The sequence below is a fragment of the Fundulus heteroclitus genome, chromosome 10 (assembly GCF_011125445.2).
Source record: "Fundulus heteroclitus isolate FHET01 chromosome 10, MU-UCD_Fhet_4.1, whole genome shotgun sequence".
NCBI classification, from domain to species: domain Eukaryota; kingdom Metazoa; phylum Chordata; class Actinopteri; order Cyprinodontiformes; family Fundulidae; genus Fundulus; species Fundulus heteroclitus.
This window is the reverse complement of record NC_046370.1, coordinates 5,017,417-5,040,800: the sequence shown is the minus strand read 5'-3', so window position 1 is coordinate 5,040,800 and position 23,384 is coordinate 5,017,417. Positions and strand designations below refer to the sequence as shown.

Here is a 23,384-nt window from a genome sequence, read left to right as displayed (position 1 = left end):
TTTCCTGGTTGGGCCGCGCGATGCTGGGCTGAGAGTGGAGAGCTGGTTGAGACGAGGCAAAACCTGAGAGTGGGCTCGTCTTTGTTTTCAAGGTTCAAGCACGTCAAATAAGCGATTTAAAAAAAGAAAAGTGTGGAAAAATTATTGTTTTCCACACTTCATTCAATGATCCACTCGCTAAAATTTCATCCAATCCATCCATCCATCCTTCCCTCGATATATATTTCTCATTTCTATCCATCCTCTCGTCTTTCTGGTTTTATTGTATATGCTGTGAATCTATTCCAACATTTTTTTGCAGCTTTGATTTAAAAACTTTCTTGAAAAAGCTGGGCTTTGTGAAAGTCTGAGTCTTTAAATGTGAAATTTTACCCTGAAACGTATGCAGGTACCGTTCGCTTCACACAATACTAGCCTAGTTCTCAGAAAAAGGGAATGATTTTTAACCGTACAGTCGACTAGCTGAGATGAGCCCATGGAAAGTAAATTAACCCTACATATAGTGCTTTGAGTTCATATCAAGTGAGAGGCAAGTTTTCTAAGCACCAAACAGAAACGTCCCACTTATTTAAAAGCCAGCCAATCATTTGTACTTTTCACGTTAGCCGTGTCAGTGACCATCGCATTTCAGATCACCGGTTCTCATTTTCTTGTTAATAATGTGGAGTGAAGTCAAAGGTGGCCAAAGTTTAGGAGGGTAATGGAGTTGTTCAGGAGTTTAGCACAATAAAGATTCTTAACCAAAATAAGCACCATGCTCCTTCACCATGTATGCTTCTCAGTGGCTCATTATTACAGAAACTATAAATGAGTAATGCCATTATTGGTTCCTGTTTAAACAACTAGTGGTAACCTCTATTTTTCCTTTTAGTCATTTCGTACCGTCCACTTTTAAAATCGCCATTCAGAGCAACAATTGTGACGCAAATGGTCCGCTCCTAAAAGCAGAAATCGCGCTCCATTACCCAGGACTACATGTTGCCAATCAGAGGCTCAATACAGCTGCAGATGACATTGTTTTTGTGGTTCTAAATGCTTTCAGGGCAGAATGGCTGCACAGCATCTGTAGCAGATAATGACTTGTCACCACGATGTGGCCTATCATATATGATTTAGCTGCCAGGGCTGTCTGTAATCTGTCCTTTAATGAAGATGAACCATATTCCTGACTCATTATTCACTGGCCATGTTGCCTTTTAGGCAACAATACACAAATCATCAATAGGCGGCGTCCGTTCTTTTTAAAATGACTTGTTTCATATAAATTTAGATTCTTATCAGCATATTATTTATCTAGCACTTTTATTATGTTGTCATCTGTAGGTGTTAAAACAATCCAAACTAGTCTGTTTTCCTTTAACGCTTCCTAGTCTTATTCTGTAAATGCTCACAAATAAATAAAAAGCAACTGGAAGGAAATTCCTTGCCCATAACTCCTGCTAATCGCCAAGCTTTACAAATATAAAATATTTGTTTCTCCTCTAAAATTCCCTGAATGCCTTTTGCAGTGTCTTAGGTCGTTTGTATCATGCACCACTACCTGATCAGCCTTTTGTTTTTTTTGTAAAATCTGAGATGAATGTTTCGATACTTTAAAATTTATTTGACTGCTCTACTTTTCCCCACATTATTTTAAACACATGTCTTCATAAACATCTGTTAAAGTATAGAATGTTTTGTAATGCTCCTTTCAGCTTGTCTTCCCATTGTGATTGCACAGGTTCGTTGATTTTAATCCACGTTGCAGATGCGTTAAATCCTCTGAAACTTCAAAGTTTTATTGAGATTTTATGCAACAGACCAAATCAAAGTAGCACATAACTATGACATAGAAATATCATGACTCTTTTAAAAATTTTTTTTTTTTTTACGAATTAAAACCCTGAACCTTTTGTACCCATCCCTTCTGCTCCCTGCCAGCTTTGCGTATCTAGAGACAGAAGCCGTTCTTCTTAGCAATAAAAGCCCAGGGTCAGCCAGATGAGTTAGAGAGGGTCGGTGAACATCAATTTTCACATTTTTGCCATCTTTTGGATTTATGCCAGATATTTCACTAGGGAATCCTAACATGTGTTTAGGCTTTGATCGGAAACATTAGGCAGGTTGTCTGCTGGGAGTTGAACCCCCTACCAGAGTCCCAATGGGTGGAGTTTTTTTTTCTATTTTTTTAATATCGTTGCTCTGTTTTTAGATCCATGCTGATTCCATCATTTCTGAGCAGCTTTGCTGTTTTGAGCAGGTTGTAGTAGATGCTGAAGGCTGCAGGCTGGGCGACTCTCTGGAATTTATTAAACGTATTAGACTAAATGGGGTCAGATAACAAATGTACACCACTTTCAATAGTGACATTTTTTTTACAAACTGCATATTTTCCTTTCACTTCAGGTTTATGTACTACTTTGTGTCGGTTGATCACACAACATCGCAGTCAGATACGTTGAAATATGTGGCTGGAACATGACACAACGTGACATAGTTCAAGGGCTGTGAATAGCTTTGCAATGTAATGTTTCTAAATATTTCTGTTTTAAATGTGCTGTGCATTTTTCAAGAATCTTTTTGAAGTCTAATCTGGTCATTTTATTTGTAGTAGTGTTGTTTTTCTTTGTCTGTGGGTGAATTTCTCAAGGTGATTTGATAAAATCTATAATATTAAATGACTTTTATCCTAAAGCCTTAGCATTTCTCACTTAAAAGATGCTTTTCTTGCTGTGCAAGGGGTCCTGCTTTTATTTATTGCTGCTGCTGTCTGCTTTTTGAACAGAAACAACTTTTTTTCTAATTGTTTCTAATTATGGTTCTGTGCATCACCACAGTGAATAAATTCAGTTGTACAAAGATATTGTATAAAAATGTGTGAGACTAGTTGTTTTTTAACACAATTCCTTCATTTCACAAGTTCAACAGTAATTGGAGAAATTAAATTAGAAATTTTAATTTCTAATATGTGGTTGTAAACCCTTTGCTAGCAGTGACAGACTGACATCTTGTTGGGTTTCCTCCTGTTTAAAGCTCTGCCAGGCTTTTACTGCAGCAGCTCTCAGTGGCTGCCTGTTGGTCTGCCTTTCTGTTTGAAGTTGAGTCTTTAAAAAGTCAAATGTGCGTTCAGTTGTGTTAAGATCAGGTGACTGACTTGGCCTTTCAAGGGTATTCAACTTCTTTGCTTTTAATAAACTCCCGGGTTGCTTTGGCTGAATGTTCGGGGATCATTGTCCATCTTTCCTATGAAACACCGCCCAATCAGGTTGACTGCATTTAGCTGGATTTTAGCACATAGAACGTCTCTGAACACGTCATATTTAATTTAGCTAATTCTGTCTTGTCGCATTATTGATTTAAAAAAAAAAAAGGAGCTGTTTGTTCTAAGGCCAAGCCATCACAACACTGCCTCCGCCATGTTTTTCAGAGGATGTGGTATGCTTTGGATCATAAGCTGATCCAAGCCTTCTCCATACTTTTTGCTTGCCATTATCCTGGTAGAGATAAGACCTGGTTCTTCTCCTTATGGCCACTCCAGAAATGGAAGCAATTTCTCTGATTATTCCTGTTTTTGCTGCTTCAGGATTGCTCGTTTCATCCGCATGGAGCGTTCCTTTGACCACATTTTGTCTGTTCACAGCAAAATCTTCCAAATGCAAGCACCACACCTCAGATCAACTCCAGGACTTTTATCTGCTTAAATGATGACATAACAAAGAATTGTACAGACCTGGCCACGAAACAGCCTTTAAGTCAACTGTCCAATGAATTTAAAAAAAAGGAGGGAGGCACACATTAAGGAGCCAAAACTCCTAATCATCCAGGACTCCCCCAAATGAAAGCTGAGAATCTTTACATGATATATTAGGTCCATAGCTATAGTTGGAATATGTTTTATTGAGTTATTTAATTATAACTGTGGTACGACCTTCATCGTAAAACCATGCTCCTTTTGACTTGCATCTGCTTTGGTAAATTGAAGAAATGTCCAAATGTCGCTGTGCAAACCTACCCTGACCTGACTATTGTTTAGATCACTTAGCTGCAGGTCAGGCCATTCCCTCACTCCACATCCATCCTGGTGATCGAATGAATTTTGATGTCATCTGCCAGAAACTTCTATCTTTTTGTCATCTCTATCCACCATATTGCATCAGGCCAGTTTATTTATTTATTGACGCGGATTTTAACAACTAGTCTCCAAGTGAATCAGTGACCTTTTGCAGGCTTACCTGGTTGTCAGCGCTGACTTGGCCTGTGTACGCCATGTCACATTTACCTCTACACAATGTCAGAGTTTGGGATAGCCAAAGGCAGCAATTTGGGTTTAATGGAAAATAAATTTATATATATATATATATATATATATATATATATATATATATATATATATATATATATATATATATATATATATATATATATATATATATATATAAATGATCGATCTATGTTGTAGATGTGTATATTTTTGTTATTTTTTTTTTATTTGCTGATATAATTGTTTTAACCAATACTTACATTTTTCAGACTTTATTTGAAAATGAATCTCAGAAACTCCTAATTTGTCTTATTTTTTTTCTCCCATAGATTGCCTTCTCCCAACACAACAGTATTATGGACCTTGTCCAGTTCTTTGTGACGTTTTTCAGGTAAGTGTTTACTGTACTAATGGATATAGAACATGTTAATATTACAGTTTCCTACACCTTCACTTTTTACATATAGACTGAACTTTCCCAGGTAAACTTTATCTCCTTTTAAAAATGGCTTTAAGAAGTATTCCCCCAGGCTTCTTGAAGGATATTCCAATTTGGATGCAGGGTGCCTTTACTCTACAGTCTTTAATCCCTCTTACATACTTTACCTTCCACACATCACGACATTCCTGGTGAATGTTTGAAAAGGCCCAAAATAAATTCTGGACTAACAATAATTTCACATATATTTGTTTGAAAAATCTAACCCTAAATTTGAGCACATTAAGCAGTGGGTGCAACGAAGGTTAAAAACAATTGTTCTTTCAAAATCACCACATTTATTGTCTCTCCTAACATTTCCTATAATCAAAGTATCTTCAATCGTTCAATATTTTACATTTTTAAATTGCTTGATGCCTACAATCTTTTAATCGTGAGGTACATTTTAAAACTAGCCACTCTTTAAAATGGGAAAGACTTAAGAACATCCTGTTTGAATAAGTTAGCCATGTAACCTGAGTATCTCCATAAAATCTGACGAAAATTTAACCCAAAGCGCTAACTTGTTCTAAGCCGTCCTCATATTTTGACCACTCACACTGAAGAGGTTTAACAACTGAACTGAAGAACCAGTGGCTTTGTTTTTTTTTAGGTTTTTTTTTTTTTTTTTTTTTTTTTTTTATATTATTGCTTTGGTCCTTGGTTTGTAAAGAAGTGCATTTTGTGTTTCAGGCTTACTAAAACTTCATCGTTATGTGAAGTTTTAGCAACATCAATCTCACTTCTTTCGTTTAGATGTCTTTTTAACTCAAACTAAATGCTTATTTTCAGAAAATCACGGAAAATTCATCAAACGTTCCCAGAAAGATGTTTTGCTCTTAATTGTTTATATAAGCTACACTTTAAATGCCCTTAATCAGTCAAGAATGATTATTAGCCACCTCTTCATTCTACATCCATGTTTCTTTCTACTTATTGAGTTACTTGAGCCCTTCTTAACCAAGTATATAGAATTTTCCCTTGTTCTAAAGTGGCAAATTAACTACCAGTAACACTTTAAGAAGGTGCATAATTCTCTGTGAGTGGCATCTAGAGAGAAGGTGTGGGTGATCAAGATGTGAGGGTACTTAATGATTTTTTTTCCCTCCCTGCTCAGAGCTCTGACTGAAGTCTTTCGTCATTATAATGTTTCTAATGAGTAAGTCGAGCTGTTTCAAGAGCACATTAAGGTCTGAGTACATAAAGATGATGTGTTTATGATTTCCGCATTTATGCTTTTAATTTCATTTTGGTCCATACTGTAAAGATTTGAAGCTTGAATACTTTTTCCCATACCTGTACCGTCCAGCGTCATAGCTTGTCTTATCATTGAGGACACAAGCTCTGTGAAGCTGCTCCACATGCGTTCATTTGCTTTTGAAAGTGTGCGGTTCCGGTTTCCCCAAGTTCTGTGTGCAGACATCACAGAAGGCATAAACGGCAGGCTCTGCCTAAGGCGTCTGTCCATCAGCGCCCGGTCCACAATACGTTTCCAGGAAAGCTGTCACACAGTCAGTTAGCTTGTGCCTCCGGCTGATCACATTGCAGGATGAACGGGTGAATCAGGAGTCCTTTTAAACGGGAAGCTGCTTATGTCAGTCACACAAAAAACTACCCATGTTCAAAGAAGCTTTATTTTATCAAACAATTATTGCCTTTTTATATTAAATTCCTAAATCAAAAATATATTTTTCATAACTACACTCTAAGGACTAATCATTGGATTAAACCCAATCGTTTGGGTGGACTTTATTATTTGCTTCCAACTTTTCTGACTGGTCAGTTATGCAATATTAAGATTTGTAAATTTATAACAATCTTCAAAACTCAGTCAGTCTCATAATCTATTAAAACTGGTCTGGAAGATGAATCCTTAACTATTGAAATGGGGAAGAAAGAAGATTTCTATAATCTTTTTAGGATTTAGATTGATTAGCATCAATCAAGCACAGAAATGTTGACTTGAATTAAAGATGATTAGAATCAATAATTGTAATAATTCAACCAATATTAATATTGATTAAAGCAAAAAAAAAAACATTGGGTGATTTTTTTTTTTTTTTTTTTGTTATTTGCTAAATACATAATTTAGAAACTGTTTCCAGTAAATACATAAAAAAGAGCAATTAAGATAACTCAACACAACTAATTTAGCAAACATTTCTCCAAATTATCGACATAATGCCACTTTTATTGATAGGTTTAGTCTCATAATTATCCAACCCTTTAATGACAAGCATCTTAAGGTCTCATCTTTGAAGGTCCTATACAGCCCAAGCTTCAGCTTTCTTACAGACATCAGGACATTTCCACCTGGATGGAGATGTTTTAGCAGGTAGTTTGAGAAGAGAAGAAATGAAACAATAAAAATATGCTGCAACATCCCCTTATCTGTGATTGCTAACAGAATGGGTTTTCACTGTGAAATTTCAGAAATCAGTGAGTCGTTTACTGACCCCATATGTGCAAGTTGGGGGTATTATTCAAGCCTGGAGTGTCAACAGTTGGCAGGAACATCGATACACATTTTCTTGTTTTGTTTTCACAAAGTCATTTCAACAAAAATCTAATTTATGAAGCCATTATTTCTTCATAAATGAGTCGCTCCACTGACCCCACATAAGAAACACAAGTTTAACCAGCTGGCTGTTTTCCTTTTGAGTAAAAACATCATACTTAAAAAGCTACATATTTTTTTTTTAAAAGATTTAAGTATTGTATTTTATCCATCAGTTAGGTTTTTCCTCTCAATTTACAACAAATATACACTTTTATTCTGCAAATACCTTGTTATTTTAAGCTTCACCCACCTGAATCTTAGTGTTTCATTTTCGTCTGCTTAATTTTATGCATCATTTTCCACAAAAATGAAGTGAACTGTTTGTGTTTTTCCCCATTTGGTAGGCAGGTCATACTAATCCCATTTAGCCTTTGTTTGTATCTGTGTTGTCCAGTTCTCACTGACCCATAAACCGAAGAAAACAGAAAAGCACTGATTCACTAATGAGCTGTTTTTTTTTGTGTCAGACGGAGTGTGTCTGTGTATGTGGGGGCAGATTTGAGAAGACTTGAACCTGCGGGAAACATAATCAGCCTGATGACAAAATGTCAAATCACCCCACAGGGCTTTTTAGAGCTCCTTGAAGGAGAGATAAGGAGCGACGGACGGACATCTGGACTTTGCTAATGTTTTCGTTTCTTTCTTCTACTATGAGATCAAGAATTGTTTTTAATCAAAAGGCTTTAAGATGCATGGATGCACAAAGTAGTACTTCATCTTTTTTTCCCTTCTGAAATTTATGATTCAAAAGCTGAATCACTATAACCCTGAAATATTCTCTTTTTTTTAATACCGAGTTAATATTCTAGAAAGCCTCTTGTATATCTGTTAAGCCGCCTATAAGTGAGCTGATTTTTTTGTCCCCTGTGGCGTAATTGCAGCCACGTTTGTTACAGAAATTAAATGTTTAACAGTGGCTAACATGTAAAAAGAAAACTAAGCTCCGATCTGCTCCTTTTATTAAACAGGAATACTGTGGATAAAAGTCAATATGGGTATTGAGTGTTAAATAGAAATGGTTGTCTCAATGATCTAATATTTGAACAACAAACACATCCTGCTAAATCACATGTTTAACTAAATATAAAGAATGCGTTGAGCTATATTTGTAACAAACTATGAAATTTATTGCCTAAAAGCAGACGTAAAAATGATTTAAGCTTCCTCTGCATGATATGCTATTTTTTTAGGCACTTCAGCCTCAATTGTCTCCTCTGTTTGCTGATCTTCGCTGTTATCACCTTGTTCAAACATTTGATCAAACACATGGAGAACTTGTGGCGGTCTGGAGTTTACACACCAAACCAAATTGGCTCATGATATCGTAGATGGTTGTCTGCCTCCTGTGAGATGTTTGCTCATTATACCGGTGGACACATCGCAAAACTGGGGCCTAAGGCATGTGCTTGGACTACAGTTTTTGGCCAGAAATACATGTTTGGTGAATAAGCCTGGATTAGTTTGAGATTTTTAACTGTAATAGGCTTAATTCAATTTCACAGTTTTTTTTTAAGACATAAAACAATCCTTTTAATGATAGAAGAGAAACCTAATTACTTTTCACCACCCCTAAAATAACACACTATATTATTTACTTGCAGTAAGACATTATTTTGTGCATTCATGCACGTAAGACATAAATCCAAACTATACAACCCATTACCTTTGAAGAAAATGTGCTTATTGTGCAGCGCTTTATTAGATGTAGTCTTCTCTTCTCTTGATATTCCATCACAGGCATAATAAGCTGAATCAGCTGGATAAATAGTTTAGCTAATTGGCTGGAAATATTTCTAAAATGTCCAGTTTGTTTTTTTGTGTAAGCGAGAGGGAAGTGTTGTTGCCTTCTTTCAGCCAGCTGAGTGGCAGTGTGGAGCATTTGGGGTGTGAGGGGGCCAGTGCCGTAGTACTCATTGCACCATACAGTTAGAGAAAAGGCTTTAAAATGCCAATATTTACTCTGGGATCTAATTTAAAGGGCTTTATATGTTAAAAAAACACTGTTACATTTTAGTGGTTTTAAAACCTTACATTTTTCACGCCTAGTGTCTTTCCACTGCCTATTTATTATAATAATGATATTTCTATAATTATAATGAAGGAACCACATTTTCTGTTTCCTGGATCGGAACAGAAACCTTTTATTTTGTGTTCCTAAAGACTAGAGCATTAAAAAGAGTAAGATATATTCTAATGAATTTTTGAGAAATTCTATATGAAATCTCAAACATCACGATTTGACCAGCTCTTAAAACCGCTCTCTTTAGTGCATAATCATCTCTACATTACATGTCGAAAGGATAATGAAGTGGAAGCTCTCAATCAGTCAACTTGTCCCTCCCAGATAAGCTTGGATCTCGCTGACTTTCCTCTGACGAATGATCGTAGCGTTGGGTTATTAATCCAAGTAATCGGCCAACATAATTCAGTCTGAGGAGAGATTTAAGTTTTACCTTCTCAAATCATCTCGCTTTTTTGTGTTTCTTGAAGTTACAACTACATTTCACAGATTTGGGTTTGCATTATCTATTTTTCTGATATTGCTGTGCTTTTCACCACATTCAAACTCAAAATATGTGCTTCACAAAAGCAAAAAGAATCTAAAAAAAAAATTAAAATCCTCTAAAAGGCTAGAAGTTGAATACAAAAAAACAAATTTTATTCCTACAGTGTGTCTTATTGTGAATCTAACTGCTGTTGTAAAGAAAAAGATAAACAACTTGAAAAAGAGACGTTTTTCTTAATAATAATAATAATAATCTTGCTCGTTTCTCATCCTCCCTCCCAGTTGCTTTCTGTCTCTGCTCCTGGTGGCAGCAGTGGTGTGGAAGATCAAGCAGACCTGCTGGGCATCACGACGCAGAGAAGTAAGTTCATGACGTGTAAATCAGAAGTGACTGAATGATGTTTATGAAAGTCGTGTGAGTGAATGCAGATCTGCAAATGGAGTCGCATTTCCCTTAAAGTAATATAAATATAAAGTCAGACAGTTTACCAGCTCAGCTTGTCAGTCCTGTTTGGCAGTCTTGGCCATTGAAGTTGGGTACTGATTATGTGTGGAATTGTAGCTGAAGTTAATGGAATATGAATGCTAAAACCGTGCCATCGGTTTTACTCTCGTTTCTTTAATCTATTCTTTATTTTTATTTAGAAAGATCGAGGGTTCAATTCTGAAAAATTACATAGTAATTAATATCAGTCTGCATGTTTTGTGATTGAGATCCTTTCTTTATGCTTATATAGGCAACAGCTATAAGCAGGTGTATGTTTCCAATTGTATGTGTTTATTATTTTAACAAAGCAGAAAAAAAGTTATTTAATTGAATGTTCACTGTTTAGGTCACAATTTAAAAAGTCTGTCTTTCCAGTGTGCATTATGAATCCATAATGCATTGCAATCATATAAATATGGTAGGCAGTGTATTCTAAAGTATGTGGTAAACATCTGGGATTCAACATACTGGAATTTTAATGAAATGTTTCTGGGGTAAATGAGGGATATCAACGGCTTTTAGCTTCTTTTATGAACTTCTCTTTGGTAACTGTTAAAGAAGGCTTTAATAAGGTACCAGTAAAATCTTGTTCAGCTGTTGGATCAATAACAATTTGACTGAAAGTGGATATGATTATTCAAGCGTAGTGTGGGGTTTCATCCAGTGGAAAGGGGGAGGAACGAAGCAGACAGTAGGGATGAAAAAGGAGAGGAGATATTAATGATTAATATTCAGTGGTGGATTGAAAGGGATATGGATGAAAAGAGGTGAAAGATGGGATGATTGGCAGTGGAAATTATAAAAGTGGGTCAGAAGAATTCGGTCCAGAGAAATGCAAATTCACCTCTCTGCTTTTAATTTAAAACTGCATTGGAAATTTTTCCAGCTTCTGGACTGACTGTGGTTTCCATCTCTTTGGAGTGAATCTGCTTTTCCCCTGGGTGCTGTTGGATACTTAACATCGGGAATGTATTTTGGTCTCACTGCATGACCCGCAGTCTGTTAATGAAGCTCTCGCAATTCATTCCCACTTCGGGAATGACATTGATAATCACGAGATCAGAATTTCACATCCCCCTAATTGATTTATGAAAATAAACAAAAATGATTACTGCCTTGCCTCTGACTCACGCCTATCCAAAAAAATTAAAGTCAATAAAAACTAATGTCAGCAGATGGTTTCCATTTAAAATTCTGCTCATTTTTTGTGTCTGCTTCTATGAGCCGTTGCTCGGCTGACCAAAGAAAAACATCACTTTATGGGGTCAATGAAAATGTCAAACACTAATTCTTTGTCAGATCCCCAGTCCTATTGATTGTGCCAATTTTTATTGTGCCATAGCGATTGATTTAGGCACGCTTTTTTCTCAGAAATCCTGAACAGTATAGTTGAACATCCATGCATAGTTCTCTATAGTGACGGCCAAAACGTTCTAAAATTGATTAAATTCTGGATTTGTTGGTAATAATCCATGTGTGAAAATTACCTCTCATGCTCCCAGAACTCATCTTTCACAATTTAATACCTGTGATTTGCAGCATTTCCATCTTCCAATGAGGACAGAAAAAGACTTATTGAAAGAAAAAGAAATAATTAGGTTCATCAGTTGATCTGAAGCTTTTCTTTACCCAGATGGACTCGTCATTTTAAAACTGGTTAAATCAGGACTAAACTGATTCTAACTTCCTTTTTTTTTGGTTTTTGATTATAGTTTTTATGCTTGAAAGAAAATTAAAGCCTTATTTGTTCCGTTTTCAAACTTCAGTTTATCTCTCCCATGGTTTTTGGGAATGCTTTTAAGCCTTGCTGTGAGTTCTGTTTATTTTAGTCTGATCACACTAAATAATTTTCATTTGTATACTTTTGTTTACATATATTAAGTTTTTATGCAATGTTCTGATGTTAAATCAGGCAATTATTTCTCTTCGCAAAGTACCAGAATAATGTAAGAGATCATTTTTAACTTAAAGTAACTCTACAAAAATTAATCAATGGATTTTGATACAGCTTTGCTTTTTGTACAGATGATACATATATTATATGATTGATATATGCAAATTTGTTGTTTTAAAGTGCCTGAAAAATATGTTTACAATGTGAAAAGCCATAAAACATGACATTTTAAAGGAATTTCAAACAGATGGATTTGCAACTTGTCCAGGGTGTACCCTTTTTACCGAATTAACAGGTATGGAAGAGGCTGAGATGGATTAAAAAAATATAATTTTTAGGTTATTGCCAAACAATGACCAGTAGGATGTATGTAATTCATATGAAGTTTTAGTTTAAAAGGCATCTAATAGCTTTGTAGAAAAAGGAAATCTAGAAAATTAAAACCAACTCTCCCAAACACTCATAGTTACAAAATTTGGCCAAATCTTTGTGTTGTTTGCATCCTAATTCTGCAAAAGCAAATCATCAATTTTTTTAATAGAGGACGACCCTGTCCTAACTAAAAATAAATATAGAAATAAATACAGAAATAATTATGTGCTCAATAAATAAATTGCTCAATAAATAAATTAAGTTGTCTTAAGGGGACAACTGCTTCCTATTGGTTGGTTAGCATCAGCCTTCCATTCTGGCTGCCACCACCAGCCATTGTGACATTGGCTACATTGGTTAGCAGTGGGCTGAGGAATTTACCAACTTGATTTGAAAACAACGCGGTCTTTCCGGACTTTATTACCTGTCCTTTGGACGCTCTGACTGAACGTGTTTTTCAGTAAGCGGCTCACATGGATGCAGATGTCGAGCCAAGCTAGTTCTCCATGACAGAAACCGCAGTCCCTGTGCTGGGAGCTCGCTTTGGGCTGGAGCAGTGGATCCAGTCAGCTCCGTCTCATTTCCAGAGTCGTTACCTCATTGTTCAGTTAGTGGGTTAAAACAGAAAATAACTCTTTATTGCACTCCTGTGTTATGGCAGCCTACGTGATTGCTTGAACATCGCTTGCCTAATATAAGGAAGATCACGTCTGTTTAAACTCAATTCATATAAACGGCCTGGCGATCCAGGTCCATCAGCCAGCATCATTCATCACACAGACAGGTTTGCAACAGATAACACGGCTCCATTCACTTCCATCTGGACAGGCAAGCGCAAGGTTGGATCATGGCGCGTCCTGTGGTGCACAGAGGGCAGGTAGAAGGGGGCGAAACTAGGCTGAAGTTGGCGGTAAAACCTGACTGAGAATTACCTAATTCTAAATTAAAGCTACTTATTCATCCAGCAAAACGAGTTGGAGGATTAGTTTCTGTTGTATTTACATTTTATTAGAATGGCATGTTGAAATTTAGTGTTCTTAATATTGAATGTTAAGGCTGGGATGGAAGTAACATTCCCTAAACACTCCGTCCTCTCCATCAACAACGTCTTAGTCACGTTTTTCTCCTTTCAAAACTAGAGGTGCGGTACGGAACGACTTCAGTTCAGAGTGTAGCCCGTGTTTACTTCCTGGTTCCTGAGCCAATCGTAGGAGAGTTCCCAGGATTCCCAAAACAGAGTGCAGCATTGGTATTTTATGTTTGCAGAAGAGCAGCAGCCTGCAAACATCGAAGCCAGAAAGAGAAGCAGACCAGAAATAGAACAGATTAAACATGTCCTGTGTAGGCGTTGTCTCTGTTCTGATTTGTAAAACTAGTTGTCATTATTACCTATAACACCTGAATTTTCTTACCGTGGGCCATAAAGGACTATTTCTGTTCTGTTCATTTAAATTTGATGATAGATATCCGGATCTCATTTCCTAATAACAATAAAACAAATAAATGTTTTTCAATTTTATTTTGCTTTTCTCCCACAATTTATTTGAAATTGGACAATGTAGAAAAAACAAACAAAAAACATTTAAATTCTTCCCAGAAATGATAAAATACCCTTCTTAGCAATCAAACTTTATTATAATTGTTTCCACTGGTATTTTGGCCATCTATGTTTTGGGATGAGTTGCAAGTCTCTGAGGTTGGAAGGCCTCCTTTCCATCAGTCTAATCCTAAATTCTCCCACACACAGATTCCCTACCATTAACTCCAAATAGTTAATGCAACATCCAACCAGAAGAGACATATTGGTAAAATTAAAGATTAGATCTAAATATTCAAGGGGTATGAATACTTTTAAGCTTAACTGTATCCTTGATATCAACACTCTGCTAAAACACGTAGCTTTCCACAGTGTGGCATTTTCAGTTGGCCTACTTTTAAAGAAACATTGTATTCAGAAGCTGTGTGTTGGTAACCTTTTCCTGAGAGCTATAGAAGCCTAGAGGGTGCCTTTCACCACTGCAGTTGTACTTTAGCTTTGCAAATAGACTTTAAACTACTTCACATGTTGCAATCTTTAAACCCACTCTTCCATAATACAAGAATCAGTAAAATCACTTGCCGAGATAATTACGGCACCCTTTAGGGTCTATTTAACAGACAATCTGAAAAGGTTTTAGATCTAAATACGCCATCTGGTTGTAATTGCTTACAGTGAAATGAGTGCAGAGTTTTCATGCTTACCCAGACATGTCGATAATATGAAGGTATGATCATTGATAAGTAGAATTTTGCTCTCTGTCTTTTGAGCTTGGATAACCTTCAGTCCTGTGTGGTTTAAAATGAGCTGATTGTCTGATTTGACTTGTAAACTAAATGGTTCCCTGGTTCTTCTCCAATGCGTCTCCCCACTTACCATGTTTGCCAAAATGAGGGACGGGATGAAGGTTTACAATCCTGCGGTCATGTGAGCCCTCCTCATGTGTAAGGACATACGTTGAATGAGTTTTAAGGAAGTTTTCAGAAATGGCTGGGCCACTAACAAACCTCTGATGAGGCCAAGGAGCATATGGACATCTGATTAAATGTTTTTTTTTTTCTCTACTGGCTTTTCTGTAAATAGTGTCTGTAATTGGGGATGGTGTTGGATTTGAATAGGACGTTTTTCAAATGACGTCACATTTGCCTGGAGACAGCTCGGTTTCCCGGCTGCTCTGACAAGTTGAGTACAAAGTACAATGGCCACAACCGCCATACCAATCATTCTGTAAGATGACTACGTCCCAGGAGCTTCATTTCAACACGCTTCACCCGAGAAACACAGCGATGAACAGCTCAAACATTGGTTAAAATGTAAAGGCCTGAAAATGAGCGGAAAGAAAGCCGTATTGGTAGAAAGGTAGGAGAGGCCGTCCTCTACTCTCATACAACGGATCAAACACATGGAGCAAACACGCTGAATCCATGTAGAATTACGAGAGAGAGAGAGAGAGAGAGAGAGAGAGAGAGAGAGAGAGAGAGAGAGAGAGAGATTTAAATTATTATAGGATTTATTGCAAAAACTTAAAAACAGCTTGTTTTCTAAAGTTGCAAAGTCAATCATCACACTGTAATCAGACACTCAGATGCCATTTCAGCTACACACACACGATCAGTAATCTTGTGAGAGAAACAAGTGACTTGGTCCATGAAAACAAGCCGAAAACCGCCGCACTGTAATACAGATGGCGCTTCTAATCATCACAGATCTGTTTAGCTGGTATTTATACACACGGGAACTTTTCCTGCTCGTAAACCAGTTGTCGGGGAGGATGAGGACGTTGACATCAGCCGGCTAATGGCTCTTGTTGTGCGGCGCGGTAACCGGAAAAAGGCGTCCTGTCAGGGAGAAAAGCCACGCCCAAAAAAAGCGACTTCACATTCACAAACAAACCCAAGAAAAAAAAAACGCAACGGCCGACTCATGATGTTGCAAGATACTTTGGAGAAACACAAGCCCAAAGTTGCCTAAAATAAGCGGACTATGCAACACTGAAGCTCACATGAACACCCCTCGTGATTGATGTTCTCATTCTGCTGAGAAAAAAGCAAAAATAGACGTAGCCTACCCGCACAGACGTTGCAGCCGCTGGTATTAGGTCTAGACATTTAAGTGCTACACTGCAAAAACTGATCTAAAAATAAGTAAAATGTTCTTAAAATTTGTGTTTTTGTCCTAGATTTGAGCTGGTAAATAAGATTATCTGCCAATGGAATGAGTATTTTGACCCCTAAAATAGGATAATTAGATATACTGCACTTGAAATAAGATGATGGAGATGAATTGTTCCTATTTTAAGTGCAAAAATCTTATTCTATTGGCAGATCATTTAAACTTGACTGCTCAAATCAAGGAAAAATACACTAACTTCAAGAACATGAGACTTATTTTTAGTTGTGTTTTTGCAGTGTATGTACTGAATTTAGTAATTGGACGTCATTTGAGACATGTCCTATTGCTTGAAGCACATTTACCTTGGAGTTGTTCTTTTAAGCATGTTTAAGATGAAGATCTGCAGTTAACCAAGCGATAGTTTCAAATTCCTTTTCTGAGAATTGGCTGTGAATAAAGACCCAATTCTAAAGGGTTTCTGGAAACCACAAAGTAATTCCTTGAATTGCTTTTTATCTCAAAGGGCTGGTTGTTCTCCACACTAAAAACATTAATTAGATAAGGGCTTTCTATTTTTTTTTGTCTGGGTTTAAAGGGACACGATAACGGAGGTGTACGGGTTAATTTGAATAATTTTGGTTGAAGTTAAGTGATGGGACTTGGATTTAAGTGGGGTGCAAAGGAGGAAGAGACAACAGCTTTAAATGCCACATAGGAGGACAAAGGCTGACCTCTTTGAAGCTACCTGTGGGGGAAACAGTAGGGAGGGGCGTGCTGACATTTCACGAGAGAGAATCACAAAGATGTTACACACATAAACGTGGATTTATCTAATGCAGCTCCTCTCTGTCAGACCTTTTAAAATCAACCGTGATGCTCTTTGGTGATGGGTTGCTGTTGTTTTAAAAAAAGTTTATTATTTACTCAATAAAGTCCCATAAATGTATCAGTGGAGCATCATTAGAAATGCATGAGTTCAGAATTGCTGTGTCCTCCTGGTTCTCTTAGACTCGTCGTTAGCTGAATTTCTGTGGCATGGCTGTATTGAGGTGTCTTTAAGTTTTAGTCGTGATGAAATGCTCTACAAATATTGTAGACCAGTTTAGGAGTGGCCATTTAATTAAGTTTAATGGTTAGATTCATGAGAACATATATAACCACATAACTGAATAATAATAATTTTTTATGTGTCCTGTCTGGCAGTGTAGCATTAAGAATTGCTGTCTTCATACCAAAGAGAGCTCAACAGATTTTTCACAAGGGGAGCATTGCTGCTTTCGCCATAGTGCTCCACTTGATTTATATATGCAGAAAACTTTATTAGATATTATATTCGGATTTTTTCAAGTTCAATGGACAGAGAGACAGAAAGGTAACCGAGGAACAGAAAAAAGATGAGACAAAATGCTAAAATGGAGAAAAGGTGACAAAAATAGAGTAGATAAAATAGAGGGGTGCACCGATATAAAAATTTGGACCTGTATCAATATCCGATATTATATTGCTGTTATTGCCGATAACTGATATTTGCCGATATTACACTTTCACATACATACATACATACATACATACATACATACATACATACATACATACATACATACATACATACATACATACATAAATTGTCTGTCCCTCATTTTAAATATTTTGGTTATCTGCTGTCCGTTTAATCCTTGGTTCTACTCCATGAGTGTACTTACATCTGGGTTAAGATCTCTGGTCTAGTTCTTAAAAAGGCCGTATTCTTACTTTTGTTTCACTTATAACATTGAGTGATCTACTTGACATCTTTTACACGTGGCAGCAGGGTTCAAATACTGGGGCCTAGTTTATTTTCTCTTTATACAGACTCTTTATACAGACCCTTTTTGTCCTCCTGCTACAAAACATTAAGTGTTTTTAATAACACTATGCTGGTGATGCCTAGATTCAGATCTATCAGACTGAAACTGTGACTCTCACTGGGCCATTCCAAATAAACAACTAGTTTAAGTTATTATTTGTATTGCTAATCATTTCTCCACCACTTTAACTGTGTAGGTCATTTTCAAGCTAAACCAGAATTGATGTTGCTCCGATCAAGTTTCTCTGCAGACCATTTACTTTGATCAGGTTACCTCACCTGTCCCCATTGGCTGAAAAACAACCTTAACGCATTATGTTCCCACAACAATGCTTGAATGTGGGAATTTGGTCTTGGGTTGGGCATTTCCTTTTTATCTGCCTCCTTGGTGTGAATCTATGAAATAAAGCAAAATGCAGTGGCTGTTGGACTTTTTTTCCTGGAGATGTCACCACACACATGGTCCACATTTTTCAGTATCAGCTTGGTGGGGATTTTAGATAGCAATACTAAAACTTTGAAGAGACAGATATATTATTTTAAATCTAAATCTGGTAGGGGAATAAATAATTGTAAAAACAGGGTCTACCCTGAAGAAAACTAAGTGAGCTACATGTTTTTCACAACACTGTTTAAAACTATAAGAAAACAAACAGCATAACCTCCAAACTCCAAAATGTCCAGATCTGTGCGTTTTTTTCTTTTTATCTTTGTTATAGACTTGAAGTTGAAATTGCTGTTTGCTTTTTCCGTTTTAGGTCAGGCTTAAACGTCCCTCAGTCTGTTCTTGGAAGGGGATAATCATGACTCGAATAAGATTATCTTAGTCTTTAACCTTCTTTAAAAGGTTAAGTGTGCTCTCATCTAGCTCTCATGCGTGAATATTAAAAGCTTAAGTTTAAAAATAATAGCACTTTTTTTGGGCTTTCAGAAATTTCCCACAAAAATTTTATTTAATTTTTAAAATTATTTACCTCTTTTCTTTCTATTAAAATTGCGAAGGTTAATTAATATTCTGCTCTTGTATTTGATATCTCGGCCCACACACAACACCTCAGCCTTTCCAGGATCATATCAGCTTTGGAAAGTGTGTCAGGACACTAGTGGATATCTTCATCTGGTTATCTAAAGTCCATTACTCACAGTGCGTGTTTGGACTGTTCAACAAGCGGCCACATGCAGGGTGCAAATTGTCTAGAACAGGTTGAGGCCGTGAAGGAAAGCACCGCAGCACCGTGGGTTTTGTATATTTGATTGCATGTTTATGTATTGTTTGACTTTAAAGGAACCAGCCTGTGGGTATAACCGGTGATCTTTGAAAGGGACAGAGTGACCTGCGTCAGTGTGAAATGCGCTCAGAGGCGGGATGACACCCACCCCTTCATACAATTCAATGAAGGGAACAAAATGTTGTATTCACTCGACAGATAATTCATGCCCTCACTTGCCAAATTAATCAAGTTGCATAGCAATGTGCTGCGTGCCCACCCTTATCAAAACTGTGAATGGCTCCAGCTTGTAGTCCAGACAAAATCAGTCTGTCATTGCATAAATGGTAATTGGTTTTACAGAGTTCAGCCTTGCCTTTTGTCATTAATTTAGCATTCATTTCTAGAGTCTCTCAGGTATTGTGTTGGCCCCTTTTTAATGGTTGCTTTATTGGCACATTCTGGATGGCAGGTGCTAGACTTTGCTCCTGCTCCTGTCTTGTGCTTTGCTGCTTTAAAATGAATTCTGCAACATGATAAATAACATTACTGCTATCTGACATTTAGGATGAATGTTGTTGGATTTGAAGCTTTTTTGCGCTGGAAACCGTAATAAGCCCTGAGCTGTTTTCTTGTTTTGAAACAACCTCGCCGGGCCCCCCCATCCTGCGTTTATCTTTTTCGAAAAGGGCAACACTTTTCATTTTGACCCATGGTGACCCAGCAGCTCAAATCTATCGGTTTTGTATTGTCGGTTTGATGTTTAATGGCAGAGATGTACAACAATTTAACATCGGGCATCAGATACAGAGTTTAAAAAAGGAAAAATCAATCAGGTGATCAATGTCAATTTCATGTGGGTGCTGTTATTTTTCCCCCCCCCCTAACGCTACCTCCCCGAGGGAAGGTTTTTAGATTGAGCAAAGCAGCACCACTCTCCACTCAGTCACTGTGTACCAATATGTCTACAGAGCACTCTGAAAAGCTTTTATTATGTATTTGTTGGTACATTACAGTGGGTAAAAGACTGAACATTTCATATACATTTGCATTTTATTAAACATAAATGTTATTAAATTTATTTCAGTAACTCCATTCAGAAAGGGAATCATATATAGATTCATCACATAGTGTCTTTCAAGGTATTTTTTTCCTTTTTTTTATTTATATGGCTTTATACTTAATGGAAATCCAAAATTCAGTTTCTTCTCTAATTTTATTACTTAAATATAAACCTGACTTTTACCATGAAACCACAAAAAACCTAACCTGACTAACTTATGGTTGCTTCAGAAAAATGGCAATGCAAAAAGTCTGGATAAAGTAGCTCGACTTTGTCTTTTCACCATTTGTCCTTGATAAACACCTAGACACTGATTCAAATGGTCACTTTCTCAATTGTTAATTTTTTCCATGTCAACATCCCAGACCTCTAATAATTTCTGCTAATTAATAGCCAGACTAATGAATAATAAATTATGCTCTGAGTGTTAAAGGTTGGGGGTTCAGAAACATGAATTTTCAGGGTCAGATCAACTTCAAGGAGACTGTAAGACATCTCTGAGCCAAAAAAAAAAAAAAAAAATCCACACTTGTTTAAATTGACTTATTATTTATTCTGAAAATAATTGGAAACTCTTTTAAAAACTTTTGTGAACAAGGAATCCACTGCTGAATGCATTGTTTGCAAAGTGAACCCAAGGGTTTAAATGGTAAATATGAAATATGCTGGTGAAGATTCTCAATCATCCAGGTCATGGTCATTCCAAAAAAGTAAAAAACAAAACAACTGGACTTGTTTTCCGTAGTTTGAAGACGTTTTGCTTCCTATCCAGGAAGCTTTCTCAATTCAAAAAGTCTGGAGTATTGTGGAGTATCAAGCTTTATACTACTGCCCAACAAAGGCCTTGTAATGGCTTAGATAACATGCAAATTCTGTCAAAACCAGTTTCTGTTGAATTTGCATATTATCTAAGCCATTACAAGGCTTTTGTAATTATATTGTATATTGTTTCCAGAGCTCCTCAAGTGACACAGTTTAAGCTCTGTAAACAAAAAAAAAACACTTTTTGCTGTTTGATTATTAATCTGTAAATCAAAAAATGGATAAACAATTATCAAAATAATAGTTGCACTCCTAGTTATATTGTTTGCTGAGATGCCAAGAAGGGATAGATAGACTAGACAGAGATACAACTCGATTAATAAATTACCATGTTATCAGCATTAAATTGAGTTTTTTTTTTACCTGTTTCTTTCATTTACAATGTATTTATAATAAATTTTATAAATAATAAGTAATAATAAATGTATAATAAATGTTTGTTTAGTTGTTCGAAACACTTGTTTGAGTTATGTTGATTTATGAAGAGTATTTCGATTAATTGAAAAAATTATCTATAGAATAATCGATGACTAAAATAATCGATAGCTGCAGCCCAGATAACAACCACATTTCATCACGTTATCTATATCTTATTTACAAACTAACTCTGGTGACCAGTGGGCATTAAAAACAGACTTCCTACATTTTTTGAGCCCTTTAGAAATTATAAATCCCTTTAGAAACTATAAAATGAAGAGCTGGAGAGGTTAAAATAAGAGATGATAAACGCACCATCAAGTCAACCAGTGCAAACAGGATTTTTAGGATCTCTGATTAGGTCCAATTTTAGTTTAACGCCTTGCAGATATAAACCTGCGTTTATTTTGTTTGTGTAAAAAAAATATATGGGTTATATAAGTTTGAGTTCAAGTATACTTCACATTAAGCATCTTCAGAATGTAATTGTTTGCTTATGTTCATTCCAGACCATACTTTGAGAGGTCCAGAAGAAGCGGCAGTAATGAGACCCAGTATGAAAAAAGTGATGACTGAAGGGCTTTAGTAATCTTAAATACAATTAGATCTTAATGCAGCACATTTAAGCTCATCTCAAATCCAATACCAATCAGTGGTGTCCTTGGTGCCTGTTTAGATATTGATCAGACAGTGCATTGCTGATGTTAGTGTGGCACTAGTTGTTGTACAATATTGATTAGTGAGAAAAGAAAATGTATTTTCTACTTAATCTAGGCAAAAGAAATCCTGTCGACATGTGGTCCAAATACCGAACCACATTTCTTCTGTAAAGAAGCTTTAATAGTGTAGTTTCAGACTCAATAACCAGTCAAATATTTCTCAAAGTTTCAATTATGTACTTTTTAACCTTGTAAGACTCTAAGCTAATATTTATAATTATTATGTTGGGATTTTTTTTGCATGTCAGAATGTGAAGTTGCATGTTATTAAAAGTTCGGGGTTTGGCCATCTTTGGCGAAAACGGTTGATAATCTGAATAATGTCTAAAGGTTAGGTAATTTTATTTTAAAGCAGAAATTTGTTGAAAATAACTTTTTACTTTTCTCTGTAGATTTGCTTTCGCATAGCGTATTTTCATTTATTCAAGGTTTTTCCTGTGGACATTTTTTCCCTCCTTATACAGACAACTCTTTCAAAATCCGTTGAAAGACTCCTGGTTATACTCATAATTTCAAAATGATCTTCAGCAAGACGGTTCAAGCTAGGGTTAAACTAAATTAATTTCTTCTGGATAAAAATCCAAAACCTCTCCAAAAATCGAACTACATAAAAAGAATAAAGAGGGTTAAATGAGCTACGTTTTATATTCTTTCTACATGAAATAATTTCTGTACTTTAGTCAAAACATGTATTAACACATAAACACAATTGTTCTCGTACCCTGTTCCTGTTCTTCCTCTTTTCTCTTTAGATAGAATCTCTTGAACTGGTCTAATCCTGGATCAGCTTGACATGTTGACTAATAAACTCCTCTCAGTTTATGCTGAATCACCTCTTTTTCCAATAAAACCGCTCATATCTGTTAAAGACTCCTCACTCAGGTTAATGATGTCCATCTGTGTCGCCAACTAATTTTCCTTCTTCAGGCTTCCCTGGGGATGCAAACGGCGTCCTGAAAAGCTGTCATTTAACGATTGCTTCATAAAATTATTATGAATAACATGATCCGTTCAGTTATATAACTCTTAAATGGATTAGGTATGTTAAAACCACATGAATAAATGTTGTGTATTATAATACCACAGTGATACTTTAGTGTATGCTATCCAGTAAACAGTAAAT

The 23,384-nt window shown here is 36.3% G+C and overlaps 1 protein-coding gene across 3 annotated transcripts in view; it reads left to right on the top strand.

Annotated features, from left to right (window-relative positions):
- Positions 1 to 23,384, top strand: part of atrnl1b (attractin-like 1b) — a 101,524-nt gene that overhangs the window by 66,570 nt on the left and 11,570 nt on the right. For all 3 annotated transcript variants that reach the window (XM_036141819.1, XM_036141820.1, XM_036141818.1), the window contains 2 exons: positions 4,570 to 4,631; positions 10,067 to 10,145. In XM_036141819.1, the coding sequence (XP_035997712.1) occupies positions 4,570 to 4,631; positions 10,067 to 10,145 (141 nt within the window). The remainder of the gene's footprint in view (positions 1 to 4,569; positions 4,632 to 10,066; positions 10,146 to 23,384) is intronic.